This window comes from Nothobranchius furzeri, chromosome 5, assembly GCF_043380555.1.
Source record: "Nothobranchius furzeri strain GRZ-AD chromosome 5, NfurGRZ-RIMD1, whole genome shotgun sequence".
NCBI classification, from domain to species: Eukaryota; Metazoa; Chordata; class Actinopteri; order Cyprinodontiformes; family Nothobranchiidae; genus Nothobranchius; species Nothobranchius furzeri.
In genome coordinates this window covers 62161522-62181827 of record NC_091745.1, presented here as the reverse complement: position 1 = coordinate 62181827, position 20306 = coordinate 62161522, and the positions used below count along the sequence as shown (strand labels likewise).

The following is a 20306-nucleotide window of genomic DNA, read 5'->3' as shown; positions in this document are numbered from 1 at the left end:
GAGCAAGATTCCTCTGTTGTGTCTAAAAGGAGTCACTATGGAAATTTGTCTTAATTATGCTCAAATGTGGCTCTTGACTCCCACTGCGATCAGTTCATTCAACTGTTTCCTACAAATGAAGACCAGACGCTCAGAGACTCGTTTGCACTAACATGTTGGAACCCGTGATCTTATTATGGTGAGTCAAGATTAATAGAAACACCATGGAGATGTGTCAGGATCATGTAGAAACTGTTTTCCGAGTGCTTCCTAAAGTTTACAGAAACGTCAGAGAAATTAAAAAATGTGTGATGCGATTCATTGTATCTGCAGAATCACAGGGAGCCCAGTCAGTGTTTTTGTGAAATTATTATTCAAGACTTGAAATTGATGTCAGTGTTGTTTTCCCTGCGCTGTGTGCTCATTTTTTTTAGGAAAATCATTTCCAGTGCAGAGAAAAACAGCAGATTTACTTCAAAAGCAGCTTGAAGGATAAATACGTTGTTAAGGACATGCCAGACCTGTAGGTGGCAGTACTCCCCCCCCGTTCTTAACCTCGTCCTTCGTCTGTGGTCTTTCGCAAGGAGCAGTAATTCCGCTTGCAAAAACAAACAAGCAAAAAGCACTTGGACAATTGATAAAGCGAGCGCAGCTCTAAGGGCATCCATGCTGTCGGCTAGTGTAAACACAGGTCGCACACGTGATGTCAGCATTTTTTGTCGCGGAAAGTGACGTTGCGGACCTTAAAACTCCGGTTTTGTCTGTCCACATGCAGACACCCAAAAGGGAGAAAACGCAGATCTTCACTTTGGCCGGAGTTTTTAAAAAGATCCGTTTTCGTGTGAAAAAACTCAATTTTCGTGTGGATGACAGGCCAAAACGTAGAAAAATATCTACGTTTTGGCAGATCCCCGGCTACGTGTGGACAGGGCCTGAATCAGCAGGGTGAGTTATAAAACAAGCTGGATAGGGGATCTTGCTGACCAGGGTTGGGCACACCTGATTGGAGAGAACAAAAGTATTGTTCTTCACCGTGGCATAACATTTACTGGGAACTTCACCCACAGGTTTTCCTGTTATCTGACATTAAGCTGAACTCTGAGAAAATCCATGAAGCCACACCAGGAACGTTCTTGTTTTGAAGTAAAAGTGCAACATCAACACATCTGTTCAGCCTGCGGCACTCAGCCAGGGGTTTCTCCCCTTTGGCTTCACTTTGATTTCACAGCTTATCCTTTAAGTTTAAAGTTGAGCTACTAACCAGCTTAATAAACACTCATAACCTCCCTGGATTGCACAGAGATCTATATTTCTGGATGAGGGAACAAAACTTATTTTTACATATGATGCAGAGTAAAGGACCTGCTCTAACAAGTATGCATTTTTATGTTTTGCACATTTGCAGCATGGTGTTATCAGGTTTATAACATGAATGAGTTTATTTTTTATCCATAAAACTAAAGTAGCAGAAAAATCTAGCTGCAATCAGAGTTATTGAATAACAACTGTATATAATAAATGTAACCATAACAGAGCGTATAATCTGAAATAAAGATCTGATAATAATCAGCAATTTATGTTAGCATGATTAGAATCAGTGTGTGTGATGCTTTAACTAGATTACATTTATCTATTTAATCATCTAAAGGCCTTTTCACAGTTTAGGAAAGTTATTTATGGACTTTCTCTCCAGCTGATGTAACTAAGAGAAGTGGATACAAGCTTCCCAATCAGCTGATCGATGTGAAACTACTTATTCCCAATTCCTGTCCTCCTTCCTTTGTCCTGTAGGGGGAGCAAAAGCGTCAACCTGACAGACTGCTTCCTCTCTCCCTTCCTCTTCCTCTCATCTCACATTAATCCGAGGTGACAGAGTTTCATGTACTAAGCACCAGTGCCCTATCCTTCACATCATGTGTCCCAAGTCTTATTCCTGTCTGTCATGCAAGAAAACCTGACGGGAGGCAGGCGCCTCGTTGAGTTTTAAAAGACTCCAGCATGAGAACTCGTTTATCATTTGATCTGCAGGCTTTGGCTTTATCGAGATCATCTGAAAACATGAAACATTCATTATTGAAAGGAGGAAGAAAAATGAACATGCCAAATGCTGCACTGACTAACTGATTACCGAAGACCAGAGATGGCGGGTGTGATGCATAATTTGAAGGTTTTAAATGAAAATGTTCGCCATGATTGTTTTAAAACAGACCCTCGTGACTTATGGGGTAGGAGTTATATGCTAAGTTCTCTTATTGTCTTGCAGCTCATATTTCCAGAAACCAAACACCAACAGAAAACGTGTTTTTTTTCCACATGGAAGGGAGACGCTTAGCAGCATAGAAAGATGCAAAAGTCTGATTTTAATGTCACCTTTAAAATGACGTGTATTTTCCCTGGCAATAGGGGGCAGTACAAACCTTAGTCATTGCATGCAAGCAGTATTTTTGTGCTTGAGTGAGACCTTACCAGTGGATGGCCATTGGGGCGCCTCTGTCAGTGCGCCCCAGGGCAGCTGTGGCTACATCGTAGCTCATCACCATCAGTGTGTGAATGTGTGTGTGAATGGATGAATGATACACTGTAGTGTAAAGCGCTTTGGAGTCCTTACTCTGAGAGGCACTATACAAGTGTGGATCATTTATCATTTATCATTAGGGCTGTTATATACTTGCTGTTTAATGACACAAATGTGTGTTTAAAATGGCTGCCATGCATTACTTGTGATGATTTGAAGCATTGTCTGTGTGCGTCCCCTAAAATTAACGCGACACGTCCGAATTCTGAAAAATATGAGTAACCAGTAGGTGGAGTTGACAAAACAGGCGAGACACACTCACCGTGGTGAATCCGCCTCTGGTTTGGAGGTCTTTCATACCATCCACGACATCGCTGCCATGTTTGTTTTGGTTGGACCCACAAACCCAGCTCTCTTTCTGGTCTGAGTTATGTAGTGCACCCCTAGTGGAATGCTCCAGTACTACATGCAGTGCAGTGTGGTGTAGCAGTGAACAAAGACACAGCCTGTTTAGGAGCGTTAAGGAATGACAAAAGTGTTGTTACCACTTCAGATCAGTGAATGTGTTTTGTACTCACGGGCTCCCATAGAAGGAAACATCACATCTAATATGTTGCTGTCCACAGACTTAGACCCACTTCTATGTATTTTAGACATGGTTTTTATGGTTATATGTTACAAAGCCACCAATACTTTTCCACGACTGGGCATCATTTAATTCACTGTCAACAGATTTTCTATTGATATTTACAAAGACTAACGGTAAAACCTACACATTGTTACTTTAAAGTCCATCCAGGGCTCATGAGATAATTTATTTAAAAACAAACATTTGGTCACCAAATGTTTATTTATTTATTTTTTTCAGACCAACCAGTTTGAGGAAACCATAAGAGTTAGCATAGCAAGAATCAAACTGTTTTTGTCTGAGAAAATCAGTAAAATTTAATCTCTTCACTTATGGGAAGCAGTAAAAGTCAGATATTGCATTTTTGATACGTTTCAGTCTGGAGCAGTTGTGTTAAGTTAAAGGGATATTCCACCTCAAAGTGAAATGTTGTCTATTACCACATTCCCCAGAGTTAGATTAGTGAGGAAAAAGCATTTTGTAACCAGCGCAGTAATTCTCCTGGTCTGGCAGCTGTCCGTCTGCCTTTGCCTAGCATAAACAATGGAAGTGAATGGGAACTAGTAGCATTTGGTTGCAAATGACTCAATAATGATACCAATTATTATTGTTGAACTCAATAGTCAAATCGACTGCAAATGAAAGTAAAAGTGACACGGAGTATTTGCAGGAACCGATTTAGACTTGGAACTATATTACAACAAAGCACCGCTGCAACCCGCCGCTGCATGGCTCTTCAGACAGCATCTTCTAAACTAGCACCCTCCCAGCACCTGTCCACCACTCTACTGCACACTCCATATTTGCTTCCCTCTATGATTGATTGTGCTGCCTCACTGCCACCTAGGACTAAATTGAATAGTGTTTGTTTTTAGCCTCAAGGGCAACCTGATGGCTTGATTATCACCTGTAAGTCGCTTTAGACAAAAGCGTCTAATAAATACATAAACATAAAACATCGCTGATCACCAGTATAGAAAAAACAAATACATATGTGATTATTATTTGGGTTGCATCTATTTAACAAGCCACAGTGCCCATCGGCTTTGGCCTGCGGCCACAGATGTCACTGTGCATGATGAATGGCTCAGAGGTGGATGGGATCTTTGCTGAGGACCCCGGAGAACCCGTTCAGGTGGCCATGTGGGAGTAGGAAGAATTAATTATGTAATAAACAATGGTTGATCCTTTCAGTAAAAATGCTGACCTGAACATGAATCGAATGTCTGAGTAACCATTATGAGCCATTTCAGGTACGATTGTCCACCACTTGGAAACAAAATATTTTTTGTAAAGGTCATCATGTTCGTACAAGAGTTTAGATGACTTTTAACTCAGCGTTTTGTTTAACTCGCCTATTCCTGTGCTGATTGTACCATTTTCTTATTATCCAATACCTTTAGGAGATAAAAAGGAAAACAGTCTAATTTGTCTTCTGCCACGTTACAAAGAACAACCGCTGGATCTTCATGACCTTAAAGGCGTTTCTCAGCTATTTATCATTTTTATTAAGAATAATCTTCATTGGTGGTGTCTTTCTCCACATGATATGTGGACTAATGGCTGTCTTAAATTGATTTTATGTGTTTCTGGCTTCTACAACCATGCATACCAGCCCAATTCTGATAATATTACCAGTGTGGGGATCTCATATTGCATACAATCCATAAAAAACACATTTGTTTTTGTAACTTTTTTCTCATTTCTCAAGTAAAGAGTGAAAAGAGCCATGGTTGCAATACGATGATGTTTCACCCTAAATTTGCCGCCCACAATGAGATGCAAAACACCACCATTTCCAAAAATCTTCAGGTTTGTTGATAAGAAGAGTAAAAACTACAAAAAAAAATGTTTTTTCATAAAATATTCAGCGTAGTCCAGATTATTTTGATGATGCAAATGGATACATTTGTGGTTGCCTTGGTAACACACAGACTAAACACTATTATTAGATTTTTTAAAACTTTTTTATCACTTCTAGTTTTATAATTAGGAATGCTAACGACTGGTGGTTATGAAAGGGATTATTGCTAGCGCACAAACATTTCTACTACACCGCTGCCACATTCATGAATGTCATTCTGGTACTTCACGCTGCCGATCTGAAAACTCCTCCAGGTCGTTTATTTTTCAGACATCATCTGACATTGCAGCTGAAGCAAATCCTGCAATCAAAAACACATTTATTTTAATATATGACTTGTATCAGCATAAACCACGGGAGCATTTCACCACGAGGATGTCAGTTCTGATAGAGGATCACAACATTTCTGTGTTTGTGGGTTTCCTAGGTGTAGAATGCATTTCATTTTTAATAATCATCCACATCTGATGGTTAGCAGGAGGAACATCTGTCTGCTGGAGGACGTCTGCCAGTTCTTGCTGCTGTGTGTGTGTGTGTGTGTGTGTTTGTTTGTTTGTGTGTGTGTGTGTGTGTGTGTGTGTGTGTGTGTGTGTGTGTGTGTGTGTGTGTGTGTGTGTGTGTGTGTGTGTGTGTGTGTGTGTATTTGATCACCGGCCTGTTTAGAAATAATGGATTTCAAAGTTTTTACACTTTTACACACTATTTCTTTCAGGCATATGCACTCCCCACTTGATTGTTTCCATTTCTCACTCAAACATTTTTCTCTGGTGAGTGCACACACACACACACACACACACACACACACACACACACACACACACACACACACACACACACACACACACACACACACACACACACACACACACTGTCCCACCTTATTCCCCCACTCCTCACAACTGGGCCTGAGGTAGCATATGGCCACGCCAGCCAGCAGCATCGCCCGACCTCAACCTGCCAAGCTGAACAAAAACACTCTCCTCCCCTCACATCTAAAGCCTCCCTTTCCTCCTTCTAACACCTCATTTTCATTTCCTCAGTTGCACCATCCCTCTATTAGTGTTTCCCTCACCTATGTACAGGGTATCTGCGGGTCCTTAAAAAGACTTAAAAAGGCTTAAATTTGCTTTTCCAATTTTAAGGCCGACAAATAATCCTTAAATACAGTTTCCAAAGGTCTTAAATTACTAAAGACCCAATAAACAAGATTCTTTTATTTCTATAAAATTTTCGTGAATTTCTAGTTAGTTTTCAGCATTTTTTGTGTATGATATGGCATAAGCGGAACCATACACATTCAGTTGGTTGTGAAAGGGGGCTATTTTTAGATGAGCACATTAGCTGGTTATGCTAGTGGGAGCTTGCGCCATGGGGAAGTGCAAGTTCAATGGTAACTGGATGGCTAATTCCACATTTGCAACGTGGTTAGCACCGGTTCTAGGCAATAGCTGGAAATTATAGCTTAAATTTAATTTTAAAAAATAGCTTAAATTTGGTCAAAGTGGCCTTAAAAAAGGTCTTAAAAAGTCTTAAATTTGTCTCTCTTAAACCTGCAGGTATCCTGTATGTAGTGGGTAGCTGTTAGCGCCTAACTGAAGCTTTGCACTTAAAATCAGACATGCATTGGTTTCATCATTAGAGTTTGATTAATTGTTGATCAGATTGGATGGCATTCCTGAACTGAAAATGATCCATATTCCAAAAATGAAATGCTGCGTGGGATTAGCTCTGGACAATAATTCAGTAACGATGTATATCGATCGATAGACATACGACACAACAGGAAAAAATGGGGCAATAAAAAGTTTCTTCTTTTTCTCTATTATATTCTATTGGGTAGCTTAATACTAGAGTCAGTACTTACTTCCAAACAATCAAAGCACAGACCCAGGCACGCTCCCTCACCAAGCCCTCCCCTCTCTAACCAATTGTAAAGCATTTTTAAGTTGTTTTTTTTTTAACACAGGAAAGTTTTTTTTGTACCTTGCTGACAGTTTTGATCACTCCTGTGATCTTCATCAGAGCTAACCGCTAATAACGGTGTCACTTCCTTCTCCATGTATCCGCAGGTAGCAGAGGACGGTGTCACCCTCTGCTGCCTGCGCTCTCTCCTCACTGATGACGCAGTTCCATGCATGATCTAATGTGTAGACCTTCTCGTCTCTGTTCATGATTCCGTGCCCACGTCTCCGTATTTCTATGGCTTCCTTAATCTGGATAAACGGAGGAGGAAGTGATGCCGCCATTGGTGGCTAGCTCTGATGATGATCGCAGGAGTGATTGAAACTGTATGAAAAAAAAAGAAATTAAAAATGCTTTCTGAAGAAAAACAGAATGAATATACAACAGGAAATTGTAAAAGTTACAGTAGTTGACCAGTATGACAGTATTTAGGATTTTACAAGTATGATAAAAAAGACACAGAGGTCAAGCAAATATTTGCAGAGAATCGATAAAAAGTCTGGTTTGTTAACACAACCAACTTGTTTTATCATAACTGAATGACTTCAAATCAATATGGATTTTTTTCTTATCAATATGCTTTTTTCTATATCGTCCAGCCCTACATGGGATCACCTAATGCAGCGAGCATGGGCGCTATCCTCCAGCGCCCCAGGGACGCTGCCGCAAAGTACCCCTTGAGTTGAACCTGTTTGCTGCAGGGCAACAATGTAGCTGTGCAGCATTAAAGCAACTTTTAGAAAATAATAAATAATGGCTTATAGCATTTATTATTCTACCACAATTGGATTTGAACCAAGAACGGTGGCAATGCAACAACTGCTGCTCTAATCACAGCATATCTCCTCTGTACCCATAGTAACAGCCCTTCACATTATAAACAGTCGTCTTTGCAAAAATAACAAAATGTGACAGTTCATTCAGAGGAGAGCAATACTTTTTTAATTAAAGGCTGATGAAAATGTGCATCTTTTGCTGTCTGACAAATTCCACTCTTGGTAAATGAAACCAGGAACCCAAACCTATATGCCTACACTAGAAGCTAAAGAAACATGACTGTTACTCCAGAGAATACTAGAACTACAGTTTCTGAGCGAGGGGAAAATCTTCTCCAGCTCATGTCACATCTCCATCATCACAAATCTGTTAACAGGCTTGCTGTTGTTGTTGCTGCCATGGAAACGTGTGTTTTCATTACACAACAAAATTGATTGTTTAAAAAGATTATGCTGATTTTATTAGATAAAACAGATTTCTGCATGAATCTCAAACTGCAGTTTTATAATACAACATGTTTAATAAAACATTTACATATAGGTGGGTGGATTGTTGACATCAGATCATGAAGATCTGCAAAAAGAAATACTGACCATGTTTCCGCCCGAACCGTTATAGATATGACGCACACTAAGCCTGACACACTTCAACCCTGATGATAGTGTGTAGGGATAGACCAATATTGACATAACAAGTCGATATTTACCATTTTTTCCCGGCATCGACTAATATACCCCTTTAGTGGAGCCGATTTAAAAACAGGCACATCTGTGGACAGCTCTGTGCTGCTGACAAATTTTATTTAAATGTATATTCGTGTTGTCAACTGACATTTAATTTGACCTGCTTTATCATTAATACTTGGTCAGTTTGTTGGTTTGTATGAATAACTCTGGTCATTTGTTTAATTTTGATAGTGTGAAGTGTAAAAATTAAGATTAACAGTTGGTTAAATTCAGAAACTGCTTCAGGTACAGAAATGTTGTGCAGCCACTGTTGCCATTAGTGACATTTAGCATACATGAGGTGAACTACCTAGATACTGGTTGTGAAAATCTGCCAAAAAAATCGGCAGCACATATCGGCTGACAGTGACATCTACATCTTAATTTTTTGTGTGATTATCAGTGTGATTTTATGTTTAATGTCTACAATGACTTTGTTATTGTTATTATTATTATTATTATTATTATTATTATTATTATTATGTTTGAAATAAAGATTTCATTCATTCATTCATTCATTCATTCATTCATTCATTCAATAACAATTCATACATATCGGCAACAGAATCAGTCGATAATAGTGTTAATGAAAGACAGCAAAATAATGTTAAAGGACATGTTAACAGGTGAATATCTCAGTTAACATGAGATAACTGTGATTATTATTTCCCAGGTGTGGCAATATGTTAGTATAGCACCTGTTAGCACATAGCAGCTAATACTAATCTGTACAAATGCTGTTTCATCATCACATTATTTGAAAAATGACACACTTCTTACTCAGTTTAGTTTCCCTCTAGATGCAGTTTGTGGGGTTGTTGTAGTTCAAACTTGCATGTAAATAACTGGGTTCCCATTGTAAAAACGTGTTTTTTTCCTACCTCATTAGGAGAAACACAGCTTCACCAAAGAATACTTGAATTTAAGAGTTTGTTTGAAAATGGAAACATCTTTCCAAAGCTAACTCTAAATTACAAATTTGTGGAAATGTTCTGAAGTCTTTCCACACATTGTCCTACTCTGTTATAACAGATTTGTGTTCCTTCCTCTGGCTTTGGCCTTTTGCAACACATAAATTCTTCCTTCAAACATACTCAGCTTTAACATTTGTCAGTATAAAGTTTGCTCGCTGCTCCAGGTGGCACCACACTGGGCCACATCTTATTTCTGGTAAACTGCACACTCAGTCGAAAGATGTGAATGTGTTTGCTAGTTCCTCCACCCGCTGAAGTGGTTGAGAGTGCGTGTGAATCAGAAGCTAACTCGCTCTCTCTCTAGGTCTGCCAACTTCCTGCGCCCACTCATGACAACCGCAGAGCTGGTGTTATGTCACATCTCCAGGTGCAGTTTGTGGCATCTGACCAATTAAATTCTGCCTCACACAGAGAGAGGAAAATTGCCTCCAGATGTTTTTCCTCAGCTGGGTGCAGTGGTGGGATGCTCGTTGGTGGTCTGAAGTGACAAGGTGGCATGAAAAGATCTTCTGGGTCTTTTATTTATTTATTTATTTCATGAGGCAAGTTGTCATTGATGGATTGTGTAATGCAGCAGCAGTGGGGAGAAAGGAAGAGCTTGTTGTTCAAGCAGATGTGACTGAAGTAAATTAGCATACTTAGTTCTTTGTTGTTGGTCAGAACTTCTGGAGTCGAACTTTTGGAATCAGTCGAAAGTCTCCATTTGTATGTGTGAGACACAAACCTGCAGGATGCCCCGAACTCACATTGTAGATCAAAGTGAGCGCAGCCTGTTTTGTCTCCTCTGGATCCCATGGCAACTGATGAAAAGCATCATTTTAGCCCAGCTGAAAATCACAGCTATCCCTGTAATAACTACAGAACCATTCAGAGAGATTACCTGCTGTATGAGTCCGCTACTCCTCCATACTCCCCCTCCAGTCAGCTGGCTCTGTGATGGCATTATGAAACCGCTCTGTTGACGCATGTATTTGGAAGCACTATGAGGCTGCAGAGTTTCTGCTGCCGTTTGGAAGTGTGGCTTTATTTGCACCACTGATCAATGCAGACTTGAGGTTAATTCAGCTTTACTCCTGCTCGTTGGAGAGGAGCATATTGGTTCTGTTTACTAGAGTATTTAGCCGTACGCTGCTGCTGTTTACCACACTCATCTGGAATAAAAGCTGTTCTCACTGACATGATTTAAACTGAAGCTAAAGGGGCTGAGCGGACTTGCTTTTAAGTTCTTGTTGGGTCTGATTTCATTTGAGTTTTTATAGCTTAAAAAACCAATATCAAATAGATATAGTTTAAAGTTTTGGATCATGACTACAAGAAGAAATTTGATATACAAATATCCTCCATAGCCCATCTGGGCTCAGCCTAAAGCCTTGTTTATACCTCTCTGTCTGCGGCAGTAAGGAGAAACGCAACGCCATGATGTGTCAACGCAAGTACTCTATGGCAGGCCCTCTGAGGGTGATGGAGATGTGCCCAATTTCTCAACTTTCCATCAAAAGCTAGAAGGTACAAGCTTGTGAATGGTCAGCATGCCACTCCCCCTGAAAAAAAAAATGATATGAAAATGTATACACCAGCAACTCAAGGAATATAAAGATGCAGCAAACCTTAAATTCGTAAAGGGAAATTGCTGAAAAAGTGGGTGTGGAGGTGGCGACTACATGAAGAGGTGGAGAAAATATTCTTCTAGTTCTCCTTCCTCCATGGACTCAGGATCATATGAATAAGACTGAAGACATTTTGATCGGACATAACATTTTTGCTAATAGAAGCATTGGAAGAGTTGTGTTGCTGTTAGCCAATCAGATGTGATACATTTGCATATCATGAATATTCACAAGTAAGACTGCAAATGCTGTCGCCGCTACTCGTCCAACAAACTTATGCCCCCAAAACAGAAGCGCCAGAGCTTTCTAACCACAGAGAATTGCACAAGTTATTCATTCACACTACAGGTTTATTTATTGAAAATTGTTGTGAATGAGCACTGTAGAATAATTGTAAGACACAACGTTAACCCCTTAAGGGAACACAGTACAGAATGGATGCTGCTTAGTACATTTTTAATTTGTCATTTTATAAGAATTTTGCTAATTTATTATTCTTATTAAGGCTGCACGATATTAGGAAAACCTGCGATATGCGATAACAGTGGTTAATATTGCGATGACGATATTACTTGCGATAAATAAAAACTTAACTCAGGAACAAATATAATCAAAAACAAAGAAATAAAAAAAAAGACTAAAAATCATAAAAATGGGAAAAGCAAAATATGTGAGGAAAGGGAAAAAGAAAATTAATAAGAAAAGGCAACCAGTGGATCCTGGGAAAAGCAGAATCAGCAGAAAGTGCAGAACAAAGCTAACTCAGGTGTTTGCTAACCATCAAAACTAAGTGCTGTCCGCCTCGGAGGTGGGCATTTAACCTATGAGAACCCACCCAGTTGGTGAAGAGCTCTATTTACTTTGTTAAAAAAACATCATGCGTCCGTTTGATTGACAGACTGCATTATGTGTAGCAAACATTTGAGCTGACCATTTACTGCGATATTTATCTTTTCTTTGTGATATGCATATTGTTCATGCTGATATCGCAATAATGATATATTTGCAATATATTGTGCAGCCCTAATTCTTATGAAGTGTAACAAAGAGAAGTGAAACTATCCAAATGTTTGCAGCAGAGCATGAGCTGTGATGCAACGGCACACCAGTAGTAAAGAAAAGTCGCTTCAATTTGAGAGTTTGCATGAAAGTTTTATGTGCCCTTGCTTGAAAGGACACACACTGAATAGTAGCCTTGGCCCACATTCACGAATGCAAGCAGCTCACACACACACACACACACACACACACACACACACACACACACACACACACACACACACACACACACACACACACACACACACACACACGCACACACACACACACACACACACACACACACACACACACACACTTTTATCTTAGCAGAGCTGCTTTGAAATGAGAAGCGCTTCATTGTCTCAAGGGAAGTTTGTCTCAGCGTGACCTGTCAGCGTGTTTCTGTCCCCGTGAAACTTTTATAAATAATTTTATTTATTTATTTACAATCAGAAAAATAAGATAAAATTCAGACACAAATAGACACTGAACTACAAAACAGTAAGACAATACAACACATTAAGGACAGTTTCACAGTGTTATCATGCAAAAATAACTTTACTATGAATTTCTGAGTTAGTTTCATAAATCTGTTTAATTTTATGGTGTCCCATTTGAACATCGGCTTCTTAGACTCTATAGTGTTTTTCTCTGCAGTTTTTTAAGTGTACGTGTTCATTTTCCCAAAGAACCAGAGGTTCTGATTGGTTCTGCTCATCCTCCCCGATGTTCTCCCTCAAGTTTCACTTTAATGAATTCAGGGACTTTGGGGCCGACTGTGGTAGCACAGTGAAATGTGATTTATTTTATACATTTTCTTTCACTTTTGACTTTCTGTGCATTGAATGAGAAATTTATGATTATAGGCTTGCCTCCAGAAAAGCCTGTTTCTGCCCTAGATGTCTGAATGAGGTGCTAAGGCTAAAGAACAGAGAGACAGCTGTGGTGTTGTTTTGGCTTAACGTAGTTGACATCTCAGTGATTATACTGTCTTTTAAATGTCATTTAATATAGTTTATCTCCAATTAAATGCAGAATTCTGCAGTAAGATGCACAACTGCACCAAACTAATAATAACAAAATGAAAACCTGAATGTGTTTCTGAAAGCAATAATCTGTAGAGGATGTGAAATGTTGTGATTGGGTATTTTTTTTGTGTTGATGTTGTGTGTTTGGGTTGCAGGTCCATCCTTTGCTGATGCGCGAGAGGCGCTCAGAGACGCACAGGAACAAGCTGCTGCGCCGCACCGTCAGTGTTCCTGTTGAGGGAAGGCATCATCCTGAGATGGGTAGGCAGATGTGTTTAATGCATCTTAAAAAACATTGTAATGGTGATCTAAATTAAAACACCTGCAACAGTTAAATGACTGTTGAGAAGTGGGAATTTCACAGGAGGCTACTGGGAGGCTTTTATTTTGTTACGGTGTCTTTGCTGCTGCATTTGAGATCATGCAACATGGAGAGGAATTATCATTTTATGGAATAGGTTTTCCATTAAAGCCATCCACAGAGGGCGGCACACACCAGGGCTGATGAATCGGTTAGCAGTGTTTAAGAATCCGTTTCATTTCAGCTTTTCTAAACCAGCTCCTCCTGGTCTGGAGCCTTACACATGACTGAGCTGAGTATTTATTGTCTGGGTGGTCCTGTTTGTTAAACAACCACTCTAGAATACCAGATATCCTGCAGAAATATTTTATGATGAAACCATTAAATCCAGTATCTCACTGGTGTGTGACCGTTGGCGACAGGTGGACATATATAAAATTTTCATTTGGAATCCCAGGAATGATTTGTTCGCTAACAAACTGCAAGATCAGTGCAGGTTTCCTGCAGCAGTTTAGTCCCAAATTGTCTTAATTACAAATTAAGTTTGTTTGCACTGTGCTCTGGATTTAGTCACAAATCTGTTGACAAATGTCTCAAACTTTCTGACTCACGGAATTAAACTGAGTCCAGGGCAGATTCTTTGGTGGTTTGTAGAGGAAAACTTTTTGCTCAAATTTGTTCCTGACATGTTCTGAATTCCAGCGAAGTTCAGAGATTCAGGCGAGGAAACAGAAGACTCACACAAACAGTTAAGCAACTCTCACAGCAGTTGCAGCTCTAAGAGTCGCTGCATTGGTTAAGGACGAACCTTAAACATCAAGATGTTTCTGTAAAACCTTTACAGAATCAAGCAGCAACAAACGACAGATCACATGTTAAAGATGAAACATTCCGGCTTTGAATTTTAGCGGTGAGGGTTTTGGGGCAATCGTTGGTTTAACAAATGTTTGAATTGCATGAAATCCATGAATGCATCCTTCTTTCATTTTCACAAACACTATGTTACTTCAGGTCATGTTGCTTAAAGTAATAGAGTTGTTGCATAGCAACCAGATGGTGTAAAGCTTTGGAGATTTTTTCCGTTTTTCAACGATTATTCTTTGTTACTAGCATCCCTCACAGCAGTACTCCATCGCTCAGCAGAGATAAAAGCTTCTCCTCTCAGAGGCTTCAAGTGTGTTCAGATTTAGACTTTTCTGTTATTTCATGAAGGATTTTTATTAACAAATGATTAATGGGGATACATTAATATGAGTTCCTTTGAGCTCATCTTCTTTATTCGTCTTTGTTCCTCTGGGTTTTTATGATGTCCACTCTGATTATTCTTCTTGCATCTTTTAAAACAGACATTTTCATCACAGCCTTCCCGTGTTTGTTTACTCTGACTCGGACTCTGGGATGTCTACAGATGTCCCGCTTTGTTCCTCCTCCTCATCGTCCACCCGACTTGTATTTGTCTCACTTGGTTATTTTTGGGACGTCCCTAGTTATGTCCTCCTCCTATGAGGAGTGGCTGTGATGACCTCACAGCGGTCACATGACAAGTCTGTTGACACAGTCGGTTTACTTGTTGACTTGCGTTGACATAGCTGCACCTGTATGAAATAACCGTGTTTTATGCATGTTGAAAACTCATAAACCCAGAGGAGAATCATGGTCTCAAGGCAAGTAATAAAAATCACGTAAACGTGAGGAAAGCCTGTTGACATTTTAGACTTTAGGATTATTGGGAAATAAGATCTCAAAACAATGTTTATATATTTAGTGGCTTTATTATGATTAACAATATTAAAGGTGAAGTGTGTAAGAATAAAGTAAAACAATGAAGTGAAATAATCCCATAACTGTTTAATGTCTCAGTCATATTAAAAGAAAGGTTTTATATTTCATTCTCAATCGGCTGTGGGGATTGTCAACTTTTCTTCTTTCAAAATAAACAATGGACAGATGTAGCTACTATTTGCCATCAGTGAGTGTGAGGGTGCCGTGTCTCCTGCAAGCTAACGCTGCAGAGCTGACATTTGTGTTTGTTACACTCTAATATTGGATAAAGAAGGCTACAGGCTAACATTGAGCTAACAATGCTAACGGTGAATCAGAAGCATTAGTCGGCTCTAAAATATCTCAAGCTACTTTTTCTTTTCTATTTAGTAAGAGATAAACTTTATTGTCTTTATCTTAGTGAATCTATAATTAAACGGGTAAACTAGTAGTAGCACATTCCATGTCAAAGAAAGTAAAATGTTATTATTAGGAAAGGAAGAGTGCTAAGTTAGCAGCAGTGTGTCAGCCGATGGCCCCATCCATGAGGGCACCACAACTCAGAAGAACACCACTGTTGCTTCTTCTAATCTGTGTTGCCTTACTCATCAGATGTATGGCGGTTCTTTCCTCCTGAAGGATTTGAAGTTTGCTGAACTTACAGCCATCTTTCCTCTGCTGTGTCTGGATTGATGATGTCAATTTGGTGATGCGCATTTGTAGTCCTAGAGGTATTTTCACACAAAACCTTAAATAACGTTTCCCCCCGTTTTAAAATAAGCACTTTCTTAGCATCGGAATGTGTCTTGAAAATTCATGGACATCAGATGTGAAATTCATGGAGCATAACTAACAGGATTACAAAATGGCTTATAAAGCCCCATTGAATTGCACTCTTTTTTTTTTTCATTCGTCTGGTCTGGAAGTAGATGGGTGTGACTTACACTCTATGCTGGAGGCTTGTTACCGTAATAAGTGTAGCAAGTGCTCTCGTAAAACACCCCAGAGTGCTAACACCAGATAGGACAATGTATTTATTTTTTTTTACTGCGTATGACTCGTTTTCACTTCACGTCACGTCATCTAGAACTTTCTGGCGCTGATCTGTAACTGGCAACAGCCATAAAACTCATAGAATTGGATCGAGAGAGAGAGAGATTGCAGTAACAAAATGTGACCACATGATGTCACCTTACTTTACACACTGCACCTTTAACTTGCTTAGTGCCCTGAACTTTAGCTTTTATGCTAATAAAGTTTTATTCTGTGTAATTAAATCTGTTTTTTATTAGGCAGACTGGATTTGAATTGAAGTGCTTATTTATTTGTTTTTATTTACAATTTGATTAATTTCTAACAATAGGCTACTTTTTATGTCATATAAGAATACAAACACTAGAGGAAATAAACATTTAATGCCCAAGAAAAACACAATAAAAGCCCAAAAGAGAATCACTTTTAAAACCCACCTTTATCCACTCAGTTAATTCTACACTGTAGCTTTGGGGTGAGCAGAGTGGTAAACATGTTGCATCCCAACATATAAACACCAGTGATGTACTGTGACCTGTACAGGTGTAGCCCCGCCTCTCGCTTGCTGGAGACGGACGCAAACTCCACGTGGCCCAAGTAGGAATGAAAGGTTAAGTTAAAGAGTAGGATTTTAATCAGTTTATGCACTTTTGCTACAGCTGGTGCCCTTTAGATGACCACCTCTGTCTTGGTGGCATTTTTATCCTTCATGATTTATTATCTCATATCCTCCACTGTTTCTTTGTAACTAGTCCCATTCTGACCAGTTGAATCAGAAATAGTCAGTGTTGTATTCATACAGCAAAAACAGTGTCTAGACTCTTTTTCCCTTCCATTAGATACAAACTCCAAAAAACAGATAAGAAACAAACTGTTGGTTAAAAAAACACTCAAATATACATTAAAAATGATGCAGTGTAGTCAAATGGATTGGAAAATAATATGCACATATTGTGATGACCCTTTAGTCACTTGTTGCTGCAAGATTCAAAGAAGATTTTCCAAGCCAGACATTGGTAATGGATGTATGAAAGGACAAGTACAGGATTCTTTTCTCAAACCTGAAATCAGCCAAAAAGAAAATTGTTTATTAATCGTCCCAATTTCCAAACTCGTGAATTATCTCTTATAAAGTTTTGGTTATTTATGGTCTAAACAATTCAGCATACAAATAAATAAATCTGCATTGAATATGAACAATGATCATTAGATTATTTTAAGTATACGTTTAAAGCTAATGGTGTATGCTTCCTTCTATTAGCTGCATTACAGTGAATGGGTTAGTGGCTCAAAGGCCCTAATCTGACCCACATCAGCACAAACATGACTGGGAAACAAAGCTGCTTCAAGGAGAACAGAACAGACACGTTATGTGACAACAAATGAATTATTTTTATTGGTTCTTTGATCTATTTTGCTCCCAGGTTGTCAAACTGTTGGTGACTGGCACATCCTTTTTCAAAGCTGGATAAACAACAGTCTGCTTTCCAGATCTTACCATAGCAAAGCCAGTTCTTCTCACCTGTTTTCAGCCAACAACGCAGAACTTTTTCAGAGTGGCCAAAAATTGTCATTCTCCACCTAAGAGCTGAAGATTTCAGTACAGCGAGAATGTTTTGGGAGTTTTCTCTGCCAGCGTCAGTCAGTGAGACAAATGTTTGTTAATTTAGTTCTATTTTATTCTTGAGCTTGGTAAACAGTCCTATGCATTAGAGATAAACAGTATAGCGGCATAAATATTGGTATCGGCCGATGTGAGCCATTTTTTAACATATCGGCATCGTTCCGATAAATAAAATAGGTCCAATATTAACAAATGACTTTTTTTCAATTTGTTGCCGTTGCAGGAGGTGAGGCGGGTGAGGATGCGTAATTGTTAGATAGACAGACAGACAGACAGACAGACAGACAGACAGACAGACAGACAGACAATTAGATGAATGATAGATAGATGATAGATAGATATATGATAGATAGATAGATAGATAGATAGATAGATAGATAGATAGATAGATAGATAGATAGATAGATAGATAGATAGATAGATGATAGATAGATGATAGATAGATAGATAGATAGATAGATAGATAGATAGATAGATAGATAGATAGATAGATAGATAGATAGATAGATAGATAGATAGATGATAGATGATAGATAGATAGATAGATAGATAGATAGATAGATAGATAGATAGATAGATAGATAGATAGATAGATAGATGATAGATGATAGATAGATAGATGATAGATGATAGATGATAGAGATAGATAGATAGATAGATAGATAGATAGATAGATAGATAGATAGATAGATAGATAGATAGATAGATAGATAGATAGATAGATAGATAGATAGATAGATAGATAGATGATAGATGATAGATAGATAGATAGATAGATAGATAGATAGATAGATAGATAGATGATAGATAGATAGATAGATAGATAGATGATAGATAGATAGATAGATAGATAGATAGATAGATAGATAGATAGATAGATAGATAGATAGATAGATAGATAGATAGATAGATAGATAGATAGATAGATGATAGATAGATAGATAGATAGATAGATAGATAGATAGATAGATAGATAGATAGATAGATAGATAGATAGATAGATGATAGATAGATAGATAGATAGATAGATAGATAGATAGATAGATAGATAGATAGATAGATAGATAGATAGATAGATAGATAAAAAATCTATACATTGCTTTTATGTGTTGATTCAATACCTGCACATTAAATAATGTGATATTTCAGTGTATCGTTATTTTCTTACAATCCTATTTATGTAATATTGGTAAATGTTGGTTTGTACCTGTAGAATGAAATGTGTGTTTTGAGAGTTTTGCTTTCAAACTTGTACCTTGATTTTTTCAATTTGGAAGTCTGCTAGTTACAAAACGAAAGTTTCATGTTTCTGAATGAATGTTTGATGTTACAAAATGAGTAGTAAATGTACAAAATAAAAGTTTGATTTTACAAAATAAAAAATACATGTACAAAATACAATGTTCCTGTTACAAAACAAGAAATACAAGTACAAATTGAGAATTAAAAGTTAGAAAACGAAAGTTACAAGTTACGAATCCAAAGTTACATGTGATGAAACATGTTCGAAGTTTCAAAACTTGGTACAAGTTACGCTGAATATTGTCCCAATCCTAGCTCCACAGAACAACGTGACATTTTTGTCACTACAGAAATAAGTCAACAGGGCAGTCCCGCCATGCACCGTCGAAGAAGAAGAAAAAGCAAATACATGTTTTTCTTTAAATAAAGGACTTCACTACTTCTATCTGCTCGTGTCCTAAAGAAAAGCCCAATTCTAAATCACCCAAAGTTGATGCCAAAGCCATTTCAAATGAGCGCTGTTTCTAAGCTTTGTTGTTTTTTTCCATCACAGCTCTGGTACTAAACCCACTTAATAAATGTGGTGCCCTGTGATTGGTTAGACACTATTTGGGTCAATGGTAGACCTACTGAGGCTACAGTGGAGTGTGGCTAGACTGACCTGCATAGCAAAATCTTTATCTACTTCTATGGTTGGTCAAAATCTCTAGGCTATAGATGCGTCACTTTTTCTGGGAAGTCCTGTTCAGTGTGTTGTCAAAAGATATGTAGAGAAGGTTATGCAAACTGTCTAAAGCCAACAGACGTCACTGACTTTAGTGCACTTCTTAAAAAGATGAATGGAGAGGAGTTTGTGAAGGCCAGTGCTCCTTTTGAAGCTTATTCCAATCAAAAGAAGCATCAGTGTTTGATATGAAAGGGTACTGAAGCCCAAATCCTCCCAAAAGAACCACCTCCGAACTGTAAGGAGAAACCCAGCAGCATAATGAAGTGACTTTGAGATACTTCCTGATACCCAGTTTCGCGGCTTTTTGGAACATTCAAGCTCATTCATCATCTCCACTGTGATAAATGTGCAAGTATTTTCACACAACTGAAGGATATCGCCTCCATCAACAGATAAGAACGTAGAAAGCCATTCCTGTTCTGCGAGGAGATGAAACTGCAGAGACTCGAGCTGCTTATGATGTCAGCCTTTCAAGTGTTTGTGACAACAGATAAATGCTGAGTCACAGTTTGTGAAGCA

General features: G+C 38.5%; 1 protein-coding gene across 4 annotated transcripts in view; it reads left to right on the top strand.

Annotated features, from left to right (window-relative positions):
* syngap1b (synaptic Ras GTPase activating protein 1b) overlaps positions 1-20306 on the top strand; it is a 207546-nt gene that overhangs the window by 81855 nt on the left and 105385 nt on the right. For all 4 annotated transcript variants that reach the window (XM_054740855.2, XM_054740854.2, XM_054740856.2 and 1 more), the window contains exon 3: positions 13256-13361. In XM_054740855.2, the coding sequence (XP_054596830.2) occupies positions 13256-13361 (106 nt within the window). The remainder of the gene's footprint in view (positions 1-13255; positions 13362-20306) is intronic.